We start from the raw sequence: 19,032 nt of genomic DNA, 5'->3' as shown, positions 1-19,032 counted from the left end.
TTTTTCTAGCATTCGGCCTTTCAAAATGGCTAGAACTAGCCATAAAATTGCTAAACTGGCAACACTGCTGAGCGAGAGAGCGACTCTCGCAAAGAGACACAAGGCGTGACGTCAAAACTGCCATATTTGGCCGCCGATTGCAAAAAGCCGAATAAGAAAATGTCTGTTTAACTGAATAGTTGATAAAGAAAGGCTTGGTTTCATCAAAAGTACACAATGCCAAGTACTTTTATTTGCCGCTGTTCGTTTTGCGCGAATGACGTCATTGATAGAGGCGTCTCTTTTGTGGCAACCTCATCGAGTGGATGGCAACATGGCATGCTCTCTCTCGCTCACTTTCGTCGTTTTCCTTTTGGGATTTTTGTTTTTGTTTCCCGCTTAGTTTCATTTTAGACTTTCTTGTGCATGGTTGTTGCCGTTGTTGCTGCCGTTTTCTTTTCGGATATCATTTGTTAGTTGTTCTTCGATTCGGTTCCTCCTCCTGTGCGTGGGTGCTGCGTGTGTGTTCGTATCGTATTGCGTGTGTGTTAATTAAATGTAAAAATATTGCTTTCATTGTGATCATCACCATCACCATCAACAGCATCAGCATCAGCAGCAACCGCCGTCGCACAACAAGCTAAATAAACCAAAACCAAAACGTTTCCTACAAATTCTCAGCACTCACAGTTCGCGCGTCGTTTCGTCGATCAGTTCATTAGCGTACAAGTGTGTGCGGGTACGTGTGCGTGTGCGTCCATACGTGTGTGTGTGTGTGTGAAATTCTTGAAATTTAAGCAAAATTCCATCGTTGTCGACATCGTTCCTGCACGTTTGCCAAGTTCGCCGGCCTGAAAATCAGCCCCCCATCACACTCTACTCTCAATTGGCGGTGAGTTTTTCCCATCGATTTTCAGTTAACAACTTGTTGTGCGTTACATTGAGAAAAATTAGTCATCGCTGCCACTGTAGTTGCTGCGTGCTTTTAATTAAAAAAGAAAAAAAAAACGGAAAAAACGGTCTCCTGTTTCCCGCCGCGCCCAGCAACGCATTGCAAGAAGAGTGTCAAGGCAGGGAAGCAACAGCCAAAGTAAGAGTTTAAGAGAGTGCACGTGTGTGAGTCGCGTACTTCTCTCTCTCTCCCTCTCTTACTTGCTGCGTGTACTGAACGTATTAGTGTGTGTGTGTGTATGATGGGAGAGCGCGAGAGTGAGAGTAAGGCGTCCGTATGCATGGTCGTATGTGTTTCGACTTGCCCTTTTTTTAGAGGGGCCATTAATAGATGTGTTTAATGTACTAGAAAAATATTAACTATTATGATTTATGAAAAAACTAAACAAACTAAGGCATAAATATTAATGTCGCATCGAGGGAAGTAATAAATGATTAATGGATTCCTTTTAAAATCGAATTATGCAAATATCGTTCCCAGCGAATTGGTTTGCACACCATTCGACGACGCGTTATGTCAATTCATATTTGTTGCATCACACGTCGCGGCCTCTCCTCCATTCAACGTCAAGTTGTCAGCAAATCGACAAAGTGCTCGCCGAGGGGTGAGGTGAGGTGCGGTGAAGTTGGCGGAGGTGTGTGTTGGCGTCGCGCGCCTGCGCAGCCCTCAGCATTGCATTTTATATAGTATGTATGTTGATTGTCGATTGCTGTGCAAAAAAGTTTCACCTGTCAGCAATGCGGAAACATTGGCCGCAAATTTGCTATCGACGAAGTAATCGAAATGGCAATTGAGTTCATGCAATTGCAGAAGGTCGATCGCTTTGCTTAATGGGTGCCAAATGGAATGAAAGCTTTTAAGCTTTCACAAGTTGCCATGCGTGTGTGTGTGTGCGTAAGTAATAACATGTCATTAGACTATGCAAACTGCAAGTTGTTAATTAAATTCTAAGACCTTGCACCTTGCGCAATTCCATCTTTTGGCACTTGCGTCATTTGGCCATTTGTCTTAATTGCAAACTAAACATTGTAAAGAGTAAACACTAAATAGAAAAAAAAAACAAAATACACTCTGAAATCAAAAGTCCCAAGTTTCAAGTTCGCATGCCATGCGAACAACGCCCGCTAGATGGCGAGCGTCGAAGAGAGAAGAGTGTGAAGAGTGAAGAGGAAGAGGAAGAGTGAAGATTCCGTTGCCGTTGTTGCTGGCTGATTGCACTGCAAATTGGGAGAGCGTTAAAAATAATATCGTATCGTATAGAAATTTCATTTTAGCAACGCAGCGCGATCAAAGTCCACAACCCACTATTGCCGACACACACACACACATACATATACAGTGAAATATGTGGATCTTGGTGTGCTGATGTGCGAGTGAAACGTATATATGTGTGTGTCTTAGCATCTCATGCTTGATAAGCACTCTTTGGCACGGCTATTAGCTTGGAAGTTCTTTCAACCGGTTTGCCCACCGCAGCCAAAGAAGAGCACACGAAGAATACCCTGTAAAGTGTTAGCTTCCCACTACTTAAGAACTCTCACATCAGCTAAACTTTAGCATACCCCATCAGCAGTTAGTTATGACTACAGGGTATATCTATGTATTGAAATTAATACGAATTCGTATTCAAATCTTCATAAGCTCTCTTTACAGTTATTGTGTTTGACCACAAACATTTGAAAAGCAACAACAACAACAACGAGAACGACAACAGAACCGACTTCTCAACCACCTGTTGAGAAACTACAAAAGATGCCGTTATCTCTTTGCGGTGGCTGCCACAGCACTTGAGAGTTTTCTGTGAAGCTCAAAGAATTCAAGATATCTATATATATGCATCTGTATATGGGTGAAGCATATACATTTTTATAATATTGTCATTTGAAGCATTTCCATATCCGAGTTCTATGCTCATGCTCTACATATAAGAACTTGCGAGTCTATTAGCCTCAGTTCGTTTTTTGGTAACTTCAAAGACAACGCGTTTCTCCCACTTGAATTTGATTGTATTGCTTATAAGGCGGTTCTATCTATTTTGATCACTAAACTTAAACAGTCGCCCTTGAATTAAATATGTGTATGTGATTAATGGCCAAAGATGTGGACGAGTCTCACTCTCTCTGACCATACATATCATATCATCTCTGGCTGGGATTTTGGCCAATACTTGTCCACAAGATACAGATTTCCGAGTGTGTTAAACCAGTTTGGAAGCATCTCGAATATTTTGTTTAACTTTTGGCATTTCTTGCATTTTGTTTTGTTTATGCTTTCATTAAACTTAATATCGTTGACTCAATTTCATATTTTTTTTTTCGCACATTAATTTGGCGGCCTTCGTTTTTTCTTTGCTGTCATAAATTAGGTATTACTCTCGAAGTAAACTAGGCAGGTTTTTTTCCTTTTGCGTTGTCGTTGTCGTTGATGTTTGCCCTAGGCATTATGCAAGTCCATTATCTGGCGAGTTTCTCCACATCCTAGAATGGAGGCACTTTGATATTGCGAGTGAAACTTTCCCACTGAATCGCAGTAAAAGGGCTCGATGTCGGATGTCGGTCGGGTTCGAGTTTTGTCTTTTTTTTGGGGCTACTTGCGTTTTCGTTACAACATCATTAACATCACTAAAAGATAAAAGAAAAAACGTGGTAAAAGAAAGAAATAATAATAAATAAATAAATTAAAACTTGACGATGGCGAATCGTACGATCGCGATCGATCCCTCGACCAATTCAACGGCCGTTGCCTTTATTTAACTTTTGAAACGCTTGGAATGCCAAGTATTCAACTACAATACTCACATTTTGGGGCTGTAACTCTTTCGTGGTCTTTCGGTCTCTGCACCAAGCTCAGCTCCAAGTCAGTCCGTCATTCAGTCAGTCACGCACCTGAGCAGCTTTTTTTTTTTGGGTGTTGAGCTACTTTTGGCCCGTTTAGTTGTGTCTGCGCTTTTTCGCTTTTTGCGCTTACTTTGCGGCCTCTTTCCGCTGCCACGCGAGAGATGAGCAAAAATGCACCTCAACAGCATTATTCATCGATCATTTCCACTCTATATATCCCATGTTGATGGTATAAACAATCTTATGAATAAACCAAATATTGTTGTATTTATTTATACAGTAATCTCTGATAACTGAGTTCATCTGCTACAAATTTCAGAACTGAACGAATGGTATATGCAGTATATTTTCTTATATAGTATATTTTCAGTATATTATTGTATTTATTTACTCTCTGTGCATATATTCTATAAACTTCAGAACTGTACGAAAGGTATATGCAGTATATTTCCTATATAGTATATTTTCAGTATATTATTGTATTTATTTAAGTAATCTCTGTGCATATATTCTACAAACTTCAGAGCTGAAAGAATGGTATATGCAGTATATTTCCTATATACATATAGTATATTTTCAATATATGTCCTATACCCAATATATTTCCCATATACAGTATATTTCAGTATATTTGTTATATACAGAACTGTACGCAAGTATATTTCCTATACAAAGTATAGTTTCAGTATATTTCCTAGGAACAGAGTTCATGCACTTAAGATTTGTTTGCCCTTGAAACACGCGCGCCTAAAAGTGTGAATTTCTCAAAAGAGCTTTAAAACTAAAGCTTGACTTTGACATGACTGAAAAAGTAAATATGGTAATTCCCCTGGCAAATACTATTTATAGTAAAAAAAAAACAAAGTGAAACAATAGTCAAAAAATAAGTAAAGGTTATTCTTATTAGCAATTTATTAAGAGCTTAGATCGATTTTAGGAACTTTTTACAATAAAATATGTACAAAATTTTACTTTATTATACAATTTCTTTATTTATGCGATTGTCTTAAAACAAAAAAAATAATTCCAAAAACATTCATAGCTCTAATTAAAGTGCTAATACGATTCATCTTTATTCAAAAGAAATAAATTGTTTTGGTAAATGATTTTTTCTTATAATAGTACTTACAGTGTATTCGAATAGCAAGTTACAATTAAAAAATAGTTCACATCTCTAGCGGAATCGGTAGTGAACTCATTTTCTTGTGCTAATTTTCGAGCGCATCAAAAATTAATTGACTTTGTTGTTGATTTTTTACATGCCAAGTGTGCGTGTGTGTGTCTGTGTGTGTGTGAGCAGGTGTTGTTTTTTATCGACCTCCATAGATACATGTATGCGTGTGTGTGTTTGTGTGTGTGCCCAACTCATTCATAAATAAAACGTCGGCAAATTGTTGGCTTGTGGGCCGCCTTTGCAACATCATCCACAACGGCATCCACACATGTGCAGCTTTAGTATCCACATTCCCCAAAGAGTCAGTCGACAACAAGGCTTGTGAGTACGCCATTTTGTTTGCATTTGAAATCAGCGCCATCTAGCGCTAATGAGCCAAGCACACACACATGGACACGCAGAGCAACAACAATAGCAACAACCACGACAACAACAACAGAGAGTCAAAGTCAAACCAGTTGAGGGTCAACAGTTTACATCGCGCATCTATTGCTCATCCATCCCAATTGAAAGATATCTTTTTTTTTCGACGTTTCGCCGTAATCCGAATCTGACCATGAAATTCATTTGCTACGTGTTGTTGTTTCCGTTTTGTAAGAAAGCCAATTTGTATGGTACGACGAGCAGCTGCTACTTTTTTGACTTTGCTATTGCTATTGCTGTTTAATGTCGTGCGATTTGTGCAATGATTTCGCACTTGCCCTCAAAAAGTTCAACATCATATTTATTTATCTATTTTTGACTTTGACCCGCTTCGCGTGCCATTTTTTGTTGTTGTTGTTGTTTTGGTTTAATTGTTTCTCATTTACATGTGGGCGTAACAAATATTATACACTCAACTACTTGTATGTATAGAATCAATTGGAGTGTGCTCGACTGGAAGTCACCCTGCTATTTGCTGCTGACCCACATTCAACTCAATTTACGGTTAATGACGTTGGTGGTGGGGTCAACTCAGTGACTCCTGAAATCACTTTTCGTGCCCCCAATTGTGACACAAAACAAACGACGTTCGCTTTCATTGTCTCATAAAAAATGACAATGTAATACTTTTGTGTCATGTGTGTGCGTGTGTGTGTGTGTGTGTGTGCTTGTTCTTAAAGAGTATTGATTGATTACTAGAACAGCGTGTAAAAGGGAGACAGTTATGCTTTAGTGTTTATCGATCATTAATATCAATACTTGCTTTTTCAAGTTAATCGATTATTAAGCACTTTAGTACGCAGCGGATATACTAAACAATTTATCGATTATTAATCGCACTTGAAGCTTTTAACGCTAGTTAATCGTTTGCACTTGAACTTTAAGCAGTCAATTTGCTTTATTGTCACTTTAGTTTGGTAATTGAAATGTTGTTTGTTTTGAAATTAAACAGGGATATTGACTTATTTGCCTGATTGCATAATTTTGCAACGACACATGTCGGTCGTCTCTCTTTGGGGGTTTAGTGCATTACCAATTGGGTGCAAAGTAGGCAACGTCATTTGAAGCGATGAATAAACAATTTCGAGGCGAAAACTAAACGGATGGAAACGCCCAAGTCAAATAATTAATATGCATTTACATTTGCATTTATAGAACTGATTAACGAATGAAAAGAAAGCAGTCGAAAGAAGCGCGTTCGAATTGTAATTTCCAGTTAGACAACTCTTCCCAAAGCTGGTGGAATATGTTTGACAGACAGACATTCAGACAGAACATAGACGATTAACAAATTAGGCCTCTCTCTCTCTCTGCCATATGCAAGTAACGGCATTTGTTTTTGTTTCGTTTTGATTTGAAACGAGTTCAAGCCGCGCTCTCTTTCGCTTTGCTCTAGCACAGTTATGTTTGTGCTTTCTTGCATTCTGTTGTGGCGCTCTCTTTGCGCTGTGGACTTTGTTCGGCCTTTTGTGGGACTTGTTGCGGCTTTTTTCTGGCTGCTGTTGTTGTTGTAATTTTTCGCACACCTGTTGATTGGTGTGCGGTGTCCGCTGCATGTGGCACAGTTAACTCTAAATGCTTGGCTGTCTGCTATCCCCATTTACACACATACACATACATACAGAGGAGACACACATAAGTATTTACATGGCACAGTCATAAGCCGGAAAGCGAAAGTGAACGCTTAGACAAATGGCCAGCAAAACGGCAGTTACATCAACGGTCAGTCAACATTGCCGCCGCAGAAGATAGCGCGCGACTTGCCTTGCCACAAATGCCTCATTTCACACACATACTAATACACTGATTACATATACGTATGTGTGTGTTGTTTTCTTCTCTTTGACGCTTTTGCAATGCAAGCACAACTCAGCAAATACAGGGAACTCAGCTCAGTTCAGCTTTTGCAGCATTGTCCAGACCAGCGACGGCTCAGTTGTATTTTTGGCACGCTGGCCAACGGTTCACAAGCTAGCGCTTCAATCTGCGCCGTTGGCTGCTTTTGATGCTGATGCTGCTGCTTCTTCTGCGCCTCCTCTTCGTCTTCGTCGATAATCAGCTTCTCAATAACAAACAAACGCCGATAAACGGTCAGTTACACTTTTGAGCAAAGGTAACGTTTTTTTTCGTCTCCTTTTTCTGGTATCGAAGAAGAGCGCAGTAGTTAGTGCGGTCACACTCAATTGTGCGCGTGCGCTCTCTCCGCTCTCGTGTTCGATTGCGCTCTCTCTCTGTGTGTGTGCTGTGCTCTTTCGATAGCTCGTTAGGGCATGATTCATCGTTAAGCTCTGTAATCGCTTTGCTCGTGCGCGCATTGATCGATTCAGTCGCCGCGACTCGTCTTTCGTCTCGTCACGCGTCACATTTACTGTCGTTGTCGTTACTCTTGTTGTTGTTGTTGTAATCGGTGGTCGTTGGTCGCTGTCGCTGTTGTAGTCGCTGCTGCCTGATAAGGTTCACAGGCGCATCCATTGAATCGTCAGTTGGCTGAAAAGCGCGCAAGGCGAAGCATCGAGCGGTAAACGAGAAGCGGAAAACGGAAAACGTTAACAACACAAATTCGTCAACCGTCTTTGTCTATATCTATGTGAGTGTCACTCAGTGTGTCTCTGTTTCTGTGTGTCTCTGTGATTATCTAATCGTCATAAACACAACAAAATACATATACAATGTACATACATAATTAAAAATAAAAGCAAAAAACAAAAATAATAGCAATTTTTGCAGCCAACAAGAAAAGCCAACAACTTTCCAAAAAAAACGTAAATAAATAAATAATATAATTAGAAATAAAAAAAAAAGTATAACGAACAACAACAACTGCTGAAAAAGCAGGTGCGTGGTCAACTAACGAACTTTGTAACCAGCTTGTCGCGCACTCTCTCTCTCTCTCTCTCACTCACTCGGACTATCTCCGTCTCGCTCGCTGTCCCCGGTTGTCTGTATACGAAATTCGCATTGTATAATCGCACCAAGTACGCAAACGTGATTCGCCTGCCAAAAACAAAAACACCAAAAACAACAAGAAACATAAAAGAAATAAAAGATTAGGGCAAAGCCGAATTGCTTTAACTCCCCGATCTGGTATTACCTGATATTTTCCTAAGTGTGCCATTGCCAGGTGCGAGTGTTTAGTCACCTTTCGCGTCCACGTTCGCCGTTCGCATTCGCATTCGCATTCACTGTGTTATCAGTTACCAAATCGACGAACAAAAAAAAACCCACCAAAAACTGAAGAAGGCTAATCATAAATTTATTAATAGGCTCTACCATGGTGGGAAGAGGGGAGAGGGGGAATGGGCACCAATTGGCATTGATAGGGGCTGATTAACGGCAATTATGGGGGCGCTTGCTTCAAGGAAATAAATACTTTGGGACCACTTTGTTTATCTTTACAGCTGACTCAGCTGTTGTAGTTGGAATCGGCATCGGCAGGTGAAACACCTAGACGATGACCTCCTCATAAATTTATTAGACTAATCTTATCGGTTGGGGATTTATCTTTATGCTCTCGCGAATGTGAATTATTGGTGGCGTCTTGTGACTCAGCTAGAAAGGCGTTCTTTTTTTTTGCATGCGTCACGGCCAGCTTGCAACTGTGGCACTTGAACACGCCCCTCTTTGAGTTCCGTCCACACACTTAGGAATAGGCGACATTATGCATCGATTTTGCGCTCAGTTAAGTTTTCTAAACGAGCGATTATAGCCGATAACACACTCTCATGTAACAATGGATCGCATAACAGGCAGTCTCATCCCCTTCCCCTCCCCAACTGTCTCTCTTCCTCTATACTGTCCCTCTAGATTAAATCAAACAAACTTGAAACTATGTGAATGAGTAGCAAATACACTGAGAGAAAAGTGGTAGAAAAACAGAGAAACAATTTAAAGCATTTTGGTTCTTACAATTTTCTAAGATTAAATTTCATTTTTTGAGTATCAATTCATCTCTTATAAGTTTGTGACAAAACACAGAATTTGTCGAAATAATATATATATATATATGTTATTATAAAAATTCGAGAAATTTTTATTCGCCATAAAAGTATTCTCTAAATAGAGTAAATTTTGTATTTTTCAATTTCGTTGTTATAAACCATTTTTCTCTTAAACAAATTTGTGGAAAATCGCAGAGTTCACTTGGGATCATCTTTGTTAAAATAGTATACATAAATAATATAACAATTCGAGAAATTTGTATTCGCCACAAAAATATTCTTTAAAGGAAGTAAATTTTGTATTTTCTATTTTTAAATTTGGTTGCTTCTGTATCTTAATAACAGCATAATCAGCTTAACGTCCTTGTGGGAAATCGCTGTATTATTTTGGGAATGTATTGGTCAAAATAATATACAGAAAGAATAACATACTATTTCCACAAGTTTTGAGATATCACAAGAGTCAATTTTTGTAATTTTTCTTCTATTTGCTTTTCTATAAAAAATAATACATATATTAATTCCACAAATTTTAGGATATAACAATAATTTCTCTTCTATTTGCTTTTCTATAAATAATAATATAATAATTCCAAAAATTTTAAGATATCTGAAGATTGAAATTTTGTTTGCTTTTCTATAAATAATAATATATTAATTCCACAAATTTTAGGATATTACAATAGTCCATTTTTGTAATTTCTCTTCTATTTTCACTTCTATAAATAATAATACATTAATTCTACAAATTTTAGGATAGTACAATAGTCAAATTTAGTAATTTCTCTTCTATTTTCTTTTCTATAACCAATAATAATAATTCCAAAAATTTTAAGATATCTCAATTTTTGTAATTTCTCTTCAATTTTGTTTTTTTATTTATCAAAGTATTTGCTTCTGAATCTTAATTACAGCATAATCAGTTTAATTGCCTCGAAACTTATCAAACTTGTTCAAGATAAAATGCTTTATTTATGGTCTTGTTTATCAACCAACAAACAATATGCCAAGTAAATAGACTTTTTCTCTCAGTGTACTCTTTTAGTCCGCTCTTCTGCTCTGCCCTTCTTCTCTGTTGTTTGTGTTGTGTGTAGTTCACAGCGTTTGCGTTTTCAGCTCAATGTTGTGGGCGTTTGTGTCTGCTCCAATTAATATGGCAAAATGCAACAACAACAACAATGAAAACAAAAACAATAGCTGCATGTTAACACTTGCGTGTGCAATCTGCCGCTGCTGCTGTTATTGATGATGATGTTGATGTTGTGGCTCCTTCTATAACACCTGCTGCTGCTTCGATTAGTTGGCCAATCTGCCAACTGTAAAATGCACACAGCCGGAAGCAACAGGCGTCAGCAACAGCGATTGTAACGGGGGGAGTTAACGGGGTTAAGGGGAAGTCATTCTCCTCTTGTTGCATGCCTCATTGATTGTTTACTTGGGCGGTGCAGACATCGTTGATGACGCAGCACAAAAGCAACAACTTCAACAAAATAATGTGCAAAATTGAAAATAAGATAAAACCGTAAAACACACGAAAAGTGTGCTCAACTGTAGAATGCCCTGTAAAAAGGAATTGCATAATCTTTAACAAGTTGTGAATTTTATAAAGAATGAAGCAAGATAACTGCAGTATAGGGAATGCATTCATTCATATGTTTTTTTTTAAAACAATGAGTGTTTTCAACTAGATTACACTATATAAATAGCATGATTCATATTATTCTTATATGACCCTTGTATGGTAATATATACCATACCATTTCCACTTAAACTGATTACACATAGTTGTATTTTTAGAGCAGTAATTTCTTTATATCTTTGAATTAAATTCTACAGTACAAAATACTTACTTAGTAATACTTTATTTTTATAATCGTGCAAGATTTCACATTGTTTTCTTTGATTTCGTTCCTCTATTTTTATAATTATTGCAAACCTTGTTAAACTTTTCATGTGTGTTTGCCAACAGGCAATCATTCACTTTGCATTTAATTTTGTGGATTTGTTTTATCTGGGATTCCCCATACTATCATTGTAGTAAGTACATTCCAAAGGAATTAGAGTGTCGAATATCTGAATGAACACTGCATAAAGTTTCTATTAATCATTTATGACTTTAAATATATTTAAAAGCTCAATAGTTGTCCTCTCTGATTCGAAATGTTCTATGAAATCGATTTAAATTAAAGGGCGCCTATTAAATTCTTAATCTTAATTCGAAATCTTGTATAAATTACATTTATGTTAGAGGGCGCCTATTAAATTCTTACGTTTAGTTAGTTATTTCTTCTTTAGTTAAGTTATTTCAAATAAAATTAAGATGTGAATAGATTACTAACATTATTATCCAACCAAATTTAGTAAAAATCCCGATTGAAAGCTATCATATAAGAGTAAGCTCATTTGGGCGCAATTAAAGGGTATCTACAGCGTGTTATACTACACTTATATGACTCAAAATCTTTGAATTAGATGAATATTAAAGAGGGACAATTAAATTTATTATCCCAGTTTAGTTGTTTTTAATAGAAGAATGATGTGAATCGTCAACTGACTTTGTAATTTAAGTAAAGTCGATAAAAATTCATATTGAATGCTTTCATATGAGAGTAAACTCATCTGGGCGCAATTACAGGGTATCTACGGAGTGTAATAATATGGATGTATTACTCCAAATCTCCTATGAATTCAATTTAAATTAAAGGACGTCTATTAAATTCTTAATCACAGTTTAGTTATTTCAAGTGAAAGAAATGTGTGAATGGATACAACTCAACAACAGGGTATCTACTGGGTGGAATACTACGAATGTAGCATCCTCCATTCCATTCATCGCACACTTCGTCGCACCCATTTCGTGTCGCCTGTTTGCCAATTTTTATTTGCTCCACTTTGAGTTGTAATTCTTCTCGGCCTCATTATGTAAGCCAACTAGAGTTGTTACTGCTGCTGTTTGTTGTTGTTGCTGTAGTTGTTGTTGCTGTAGTTGTAGTTGTTGTTGTTGTTATTTTCGTGTAGTTGTTGTACATGTTGTTACCGCGATTTACGATGCCACAGCTCACGGCATGTTTGTTTACCTTGACAATTCGAACTGTCAACACACACACACACACACACACACACCGATGAGGAAGGAGGGGCAAGAGACTGTGACGTGGCTTGGCTTAAATGGACGTGCCCAACAAACGAATGCGATTCCGCGTGTTTCATCAACATTTCATAATTGACGAATTTTTCAACATTTGTTTGTAATGCAAAAAGCAGACAAAAAGAGAAAAAAAAAAAACAGCAAAGACTGAAATTTATTGACTCCGATCTGAGATGCTGTTGTCGTTGTTGTTGTTGAAAAGCCATAAAACTTGCCACTGACCCACACAACAAACGAGCAAGCAACAAGCAAGCGCCAGCGGCAGCGACAAACCGTTTGAAGTTGTGACTGAGACTGTGATTGAGACTCAGACTCAGACAGAGACAACAACAAGTGGCCATAAGCAACGGTAATAAAAAACGGCTACACACAGCCCACCGACTAGCGGCACATTTTTGTCGCAGCAGCAGCGGGCAACACAGAGATTAAGCAAGCGGCACTTGCGCTGCACAGCCTCAGTCGCAGTTGCAGTCGCAGTCGCAGTCAACGTCGCAGTTGCCATCGGCATCGAATTCGCCTTCGCCTTGGTCGCCTGAAACGCCAGCGGCGAAAACGCGACGAAAACGCGGCGTTGCCAGTCATTGTTCATGACATTCAAAACAAACTTCAAGTGGTCGCAGCTCGCGAGTACATTGCCTTTCAATTGCCATTAGACAGAGTGAGAGAGAGAGAGAGACAAAGTTTTCGTACGAATAGCGGCGAAGTTGTTGTGTAGGAAGAAAAAGCAGAAGAAGAAGGAGGAGGAGGGAAATGGGGATTGTTGTCTGTGTCATGGGACTGTATCCAACTGTTGTATGCGGAAGGCCGTCAAAGCATGTGCAAAATGTGTGTGCGAATGTTTGTGTGTGTTTGTGTGATTGTGCAGCCAATAACAAATTCTAATGAATGTCACGTGTATTTATCGAATCAAATGCGAGTAATAAACAAAACGATTTTGTAATAATGGAAATTTCTGCAAACACTTTAAGTTTTCAAGGAACTTGAAGTGCAATGCTCTAAAAATTAGTTACTTATTGAACCATAACTGTAACTACTTATTTCCACAACTCATTAATTACGAAATGAATTGATATTAAAACGAGTTCATTAGTTTAATGCACTCTAATGATAGTTTATTATCTGACTTTTTTCATATCGAATTTTTGTTCAAGTCGAAAACGATTTCTTATATAGAAATATTCGCGTTCGGAAATTTTAATCGAATCAATTTCAATTGAAAAGTTTCAAGAGTGCGAAGTTTTTTTAACAGCCACTAATTGAGTTGTTATTTTTATTAAAAGTAGCATAGGATGTTAAAAATTACTCAATGTTTTTCAATTACTCGAAATATTTATGGCATGGTCAAGTCGATCAAGTCTTTTTTTTACTTTTAATAACGAGCATTTAATTTTAATACTTTTCGGTGGCAATTTCGAAAAACTCTTATAAATATTTACGATTTTTTCAGTTATTACTTTATAAAATCTTCAAATAGTTCGTATATGTTAAAACTTTAGAGTTTCACAAATCTCTAATAATTCATTATGATCATACGATCCTCGAATAGTTCATATAACATAAAATATCACAAAACTAATAATTCATTATGCTTTTTTTTAGTTATTATAACTTACGATCTTCAAATAATTCGCATAGTATAAATTTTCGAAAATTCGCAAAACTTCGCAAATAATTTTTTACGATTATACGATCATGGAATATTTTGTATTGTATAAAATTGCGAAATTTAAATCTTATTAAATCTTGCGATCTGTGAATACTTCCTATAGTAAAAAAGTTTAATATATTATTCTAATTTCTGTGTTTATATGCACATAATTAGTTAATTAGTAAATTAATAACATTTGTCTGATATTAAACCATAATTAGTTCATGCTTTTTGCCATTTTACTGTTTATTTTTAGCATCTACTCTTGTGTTTCTTACCTTAATCCTGTTTGTTTTCTAGTTCTACTTGTTTGTCATTAAAGTTAGACTAGTAAACAGTTTTAAACGATAATAAATAATAATTATAAATGTTAATAAACCATAATTAGTTCAGCAATTATAATTCTTGCCATTCTTCCGTTTATTTTTTACTTCTTACCTTAATCCTGTTTGTTTTCAACTTTTACTTGTTTGACTTTAAGATTAAGATTTTAAACCATATTAATATTAATTATAAATGTTAATAAACCTTAATTAGTTCAGTAACTATAATTCTTGCCATTCTACTGTTTGTTTTGAACTTCTTACCTTAATACTACTTGTTTGTGATTAAAATGCACTGTCAAAAATATCTATTAATGAATCGAGTTCTTAATGAAACTAGTTTTAATATGTTTGCAAATCTAATTAAAAATGTTCTCTTCGGGGGTCTTCCGCTTGCCATGCGTATTAATGAACTGAACGCACAGGTTCTGGGGCTTTGGAATGGAAATTGTAATGCAAATCCACCCACTAAATGAGCTGAGGTCACAGCTTCCGTTTGACAACAACAGAGTGCATTCTTTCATTAGAATAATCATTGGCATGTTAATGAGGCAGCTGCGAATACAAAAAACAACAAAAAATGAAAGAAAAGAAACTAATTGAATTCCATTGTAGAATGTTTTATTGACCCTGTGATTAACAGCCATAAAATCAATGATAGAATATATTCAATCTTAACTTTCGTGATGATGCAAGTGTTGATTACAGATTTATTAATTACACTTCCTCGTAACAAAGTTCGGACTTTGAGTATGCTATGATATTAATATATATTCCTATAAATTACTTTTAGATTTCAAGTTACTATTTTACTTACAAAGCTATATATTTTTGATTGAATTACAGACTCGAAAACAAGAAAACACACAACTACACCAAAAATAAGAACTAAACAAGGAAGGAGAACCAACAAGACCTCTGCAACATGGATGTTCTAATGCACGATGCGATACATTGGTATCGAGACCTCATGGACAACAAAAGCGGTAAATAAATTGTTGATTATTACATTGAAGTGTTTTATTAAAGTGTGGTTTTCTTCGGATGAAATAGATCCGCGTGTCAAAGACATGTTTCTGGCCTCGTCGCCGCTGCCCACACTTGGAATGTGCCTCTTCTATGCGTACTTCAGCAAATCCCTCGGCCCCCGACTGATGGCCAATCGCAAGGCGATGGATCTGCGCAAGGTGCTAGTCTACTACAACGCCATACAGACCATATTCAGTGCGTGGATTTTCTATGAGGTAACTATGATGTAATCAAATGGTTTGACTTACTAATACAACTTATTTTTCTTCTTCAACAGTACTTAATGAGCGGCTGGTGGGGCAACTATAGCTTCGCTTGCCAACCCGTCGATTATAGCAACAGTCCAATGGCAATGCGCGTAAGTATTTCTGTTCAAGTGTAACAATCTCTGGGATTAGAAGAGCTAGAGTGCTGAAATTTTAGAGCATGATGTCCTATTTAATACTCTTTCAACAATATTATCTGAGAACTCCACTATATTTCCCTGTTCAGCTTAATTAACTTATTTCTCTTTCGAGTCGATGACCTTAGTAGCTAGCACTTCCTTTTTTTAGTTATTATATTATTTTGTATAATAATTAACAACAGTCCTATGGCAATGTTCTGTTCAAGTGTAACAATCTCTGGGATTAGAAAAGCTGGAGTGCTGAAATTTGAGCACAAGGTGTCCTACTTAATACTCTTTCAATAACATCTAAGAACTTTACCTCATTATCCTGTTCAGCTTAATTATCTTATTACTCTTTTGAGTCAATGGCCTTCGTAGCCAGCACTCCATTCTTTTAGTTATTATATTATTTTGTATAATAATTAACAACAGTCCTATGACAATGTTCTGTTCAAGAGTAACAATCTCTGGGATTAGAAAAGCTAAAGTGCTGAAATTTAAGCACAAGGAGTCCTATTTAATACTCTTTCAACAACCTTATCTAAGAAAGTTGAAATACTTCTCTGATCAGTTTAATTAACTTATTACTCTTTCCTTCCTTAGATGGTGAACATTTGCTGGTGGTACTACATATCCAAATTCACAGAGTTCTTTGACACGCTCTTCTTCATTCTGCGCAAGAAGAACGAGCACGTATCGACGCTGCACGTCATTCATCACGGTTGCATGCCCTTCTCCGTTTGGATGGGCCTCAAGTTTGCACCAGGTAAGTACATTTAATCAAACCTAATTGATTTGCATGCAATTAATTGATGATTTGTATTCGAATTAGGCGGCCACAGCACCTTCTTTGCCCTGCTCAACTCGTTCGTACATATTGTAATGTACTTTTACTACATGATTGCTGCCATGGGACCCAAGTATCAGAAATTCATTTGGTGGAAGAAATACTTGACCACCTTCCAAATGGTAAGCTACAGGAATTTACATTTCTATAAGCATTTCATTAACAATTTCTCCTCCCATTTTGCAGTTGCAATTCGTGGCCATCTTCACGCATCAATTCCAGTTGCTGTTCCGCGAATGCGATTATCCCAAGGGATTCATGGTGTGGATTGGACTGCATGGCGTGATGTTCCTGTTCCTCTTCTCCGATTTCTACAAAGCCAAATACGTGAATGCCCAGCGACGACGACGCGAAGCGGTCAAGGCCAATGGACATGTCAATGGCTCAGCTATTCCAGCTGCCAATGGCAAGGTCAACAACAAGCATTTCGATGGCGATGGCGATGCACAGACAACAGCCAATGGCAACAGCAATAAGGGAGCGTGCATGGTGAGGCCAATCCCCAATCCCCAATCGAATCTCCATTAAATCGCAGTCGCAATAGTCGCGAAAAAGTAGCTAAGCATTTTGTAAATCAAGTAGCCCTTGAAAGTTATTAGCCGTGGCTAAACAAACATCACATTGTCGATTGTCGCTGAGTGGCGAGCGTGTTGAGTGTTGCCTCCTCGCTTATGCCAAGCCCCCCTTCTCTCTCTCTCTGTCTTTTATCTGGCATATGCATATGTATGAGTATTTACATACCTCGTCGCACATATCAACTTAAAAATTCTAACTAGCTTAGTTAAACAAACAAAAAAAAACAAACAAGCAAGCAAGCAACTGAGGAAGGGGGAAACTCTCAACGCTCGTGCGTGCGGGGGACATTTCAATTAGCGTGAGCATGTGAAGCCGGATGCGAAGGTCCAATCATACTGAATGAATACACACACACACACCCTCTCTTAACCACTTAACCCAACTACTAAATTGTATTTGAATTTTAGTTAATTTAACTTCTTTTGCACATTCAACTTTTTTTCAGCCCGTCTTGGAGGATGAGTATGCGGTGAAGAGCAATGGGAACGGACATGGGAATGTCTATGGGGATGGCTACTTCAAGGAGGGCGTTCTGTCCAGCAACGATGCCATCTTGAACCCGGACAGCAGTAGCTCTAGTCTGCATCAGCGCAAAGTCAAATAACTACTACTAAGGACAACTACGATGATATTCATTATGTTAACTTTAAGTGTTTAGCATGTAACCCGCGGATGAACCAGAAGATCAGAACAGAAAACGAAAAGAGAACAGAACCGAACCGAAGCAGAAGCAGAACAGAACAGAGCAGAGAAGGCAGCACAATAATTATTAATATAATTTATAATAGAATGATATATATATTCCTATATATATATGTGGACATGGCATGCCGGATTGTTAGTGGAATTATTTAGAGCAAGAAAGCAGAACAGAACCAGGGGAACCTCAAGTCCCTCTCCACCACCATCAACAACATCAACACAAGCACAGCAGCAGCCGTCGAGTTTAGAGTTAAGAACAGAACCAGAACCACAAGCAACACAAGTGCTGCATATAAATTTTTTATATATATATATTCTCTATTATATTATCTCTATCTCGATCCCTTGATCCCCCCGAAAAACAACCTCAAGAAACCTCCAAAATCACAAGCATATTTTTTGTAATCGTATTTTGTAGGCTCAAAATAAGTATTTCTCAACTTTTTGATTCACACACACGCCTGTATACACACCCACACACAAACACACACACACACATACACATTAACTAGGTGTAGTCTTTTATATGGCAATTTTTGGATAACTAACGGAGACGTGTCAACCTAACGATAAAGATAAATGATAACATAAACAAACACAAAAACAAAATGGAAAACAAAAACAAACATGCTCTGAAGCCTGCTTTAAACTTAAAACGTTAAACTATTTGTAGCTTGTTTTTGTATATTTGAGAAAGAGAGAACTAGTGAAGAAGTGATGAAGATTGGAGATTGGAGATCGAAGTTGAAATACTTGTATGTTTGTTGCAATATTTTGTAAAAGTCTAATAGTTAAAAACCTATATGTAAATGTCTAGTGCGATGTTGTAGTTAGCTAGCCAATCAAACAAAAAGAATACTAAGCAACAAAACATTAGACTTGTAAGTGCAACCAACCAGCTGAAGGAGCAGACAATCAATCAGTTCGAAGAGGAGCAACACACAAAAAACAAAACAAAACATTAACAATAACAAATTTATCGAAATTTCGTTCACACGGTGTGGCTTTTGTGCGTAGTTTTCTTTTTTTATTTGTTATCTACTTATCTATCTATCGTATGTATGTATT

The 19,032-nt window shown here is 37.3% G+C and overlaps 1 protein-coding gene across 4 annotated transcripts; it reads left to right on the top strand.

The window, feature by feature from the left end:
• The first annotated feature begins 410 nt into the window (after nucleotides 1-410).
• LOC132787407 (elongation of very long chain fatty acids protein 7) lies at nucleotides 411-18,815 on the top strand. 4 transcript variants are annotated; one of them, XM_060794429.1, is made up of 8 exons: nucleotides 411-871; nucleotides 15,269-15,408; nucleotides 15,476-15,666; nucleotides 15,729-15,809; nucleotides 16,443-16,605; nucleotides 16,672-16,808; nucleotides 16,873-17,175; nucleotides 17,708-18,815. In XM_060794429.1, exons 2-8 carry the CDS (start codon nucleotides 15,348-15,350, stop codon nucleotides 17,864-17,866), a joined length of 1,095 nt encoding a protein of 364 aa, XP_060650412.1. In that variant the 5' UTR covers nucleotides 411-871; nucleotides 15,269-15,347; the 3' UTR covers nucleotides 17,867-18,815. The 4 variants fall into 4 exon arrangements, with proteins under 4 accessions (XP_060650412.1, XP_060650414.1, XP_060650413.1 ...); XM_060794431.1 differs by lacking the exon at nucleotides 411-871 and adding an exon at nucleotides 7,320-7,455; XM_060794430.1 differs by lacking the exon at nucleotides 411-871 and adding an exon at nucleotides 7,460-7,478.
• Nucleotides 18,816-19,032: the final 217 nt, after the last annotated feature.

Source organism: Drosophila nasuta, chromosome 2R, assembly GCF_023558535.2.
Source record: "Drosophila nasuta strain 15112-1781.00 chromosome 2R, ASM2355853v1, whole genome shotgun sequence".
In the NCBI taxonomy this organism is placed as follows: domain Eukaryota; kingdom Metazoa; phylum Arthropoda; class Insecta; order Diptera; family Drosophilidae; genus Drosophila; species Drosophila nasuta.
Note: the sequence above shows the minus strand (reverse complement) of the source record. Positions and strands in the feature narration are given on the sequence as shown.

Excerpts from the sequence above, each read along its gene's own strand:
- LOC132787407 (XM_060794429.1), top strand. The coding sequence starts at position 15,348 with ATGGATGTTCTAATGCACGATGCGATACATTGGTATCGAGACCTCATG. Across the intron at positions 15,810-16,442 it reads ACAGTCCAATGGCAATGCGC|ATGGTGAACATTTGCTGGTG; the intron begins GTAAGTATTTCT and ends TTCCTTCCTTAG. Across the intron at positions 16,809-16,872 it reads ACTTGACCACCTTCCAAATG|TTGCAATTCGTGGCCATCTT; the intron begins GTAAGCTACAGG and ends CCCATTTTGCAG.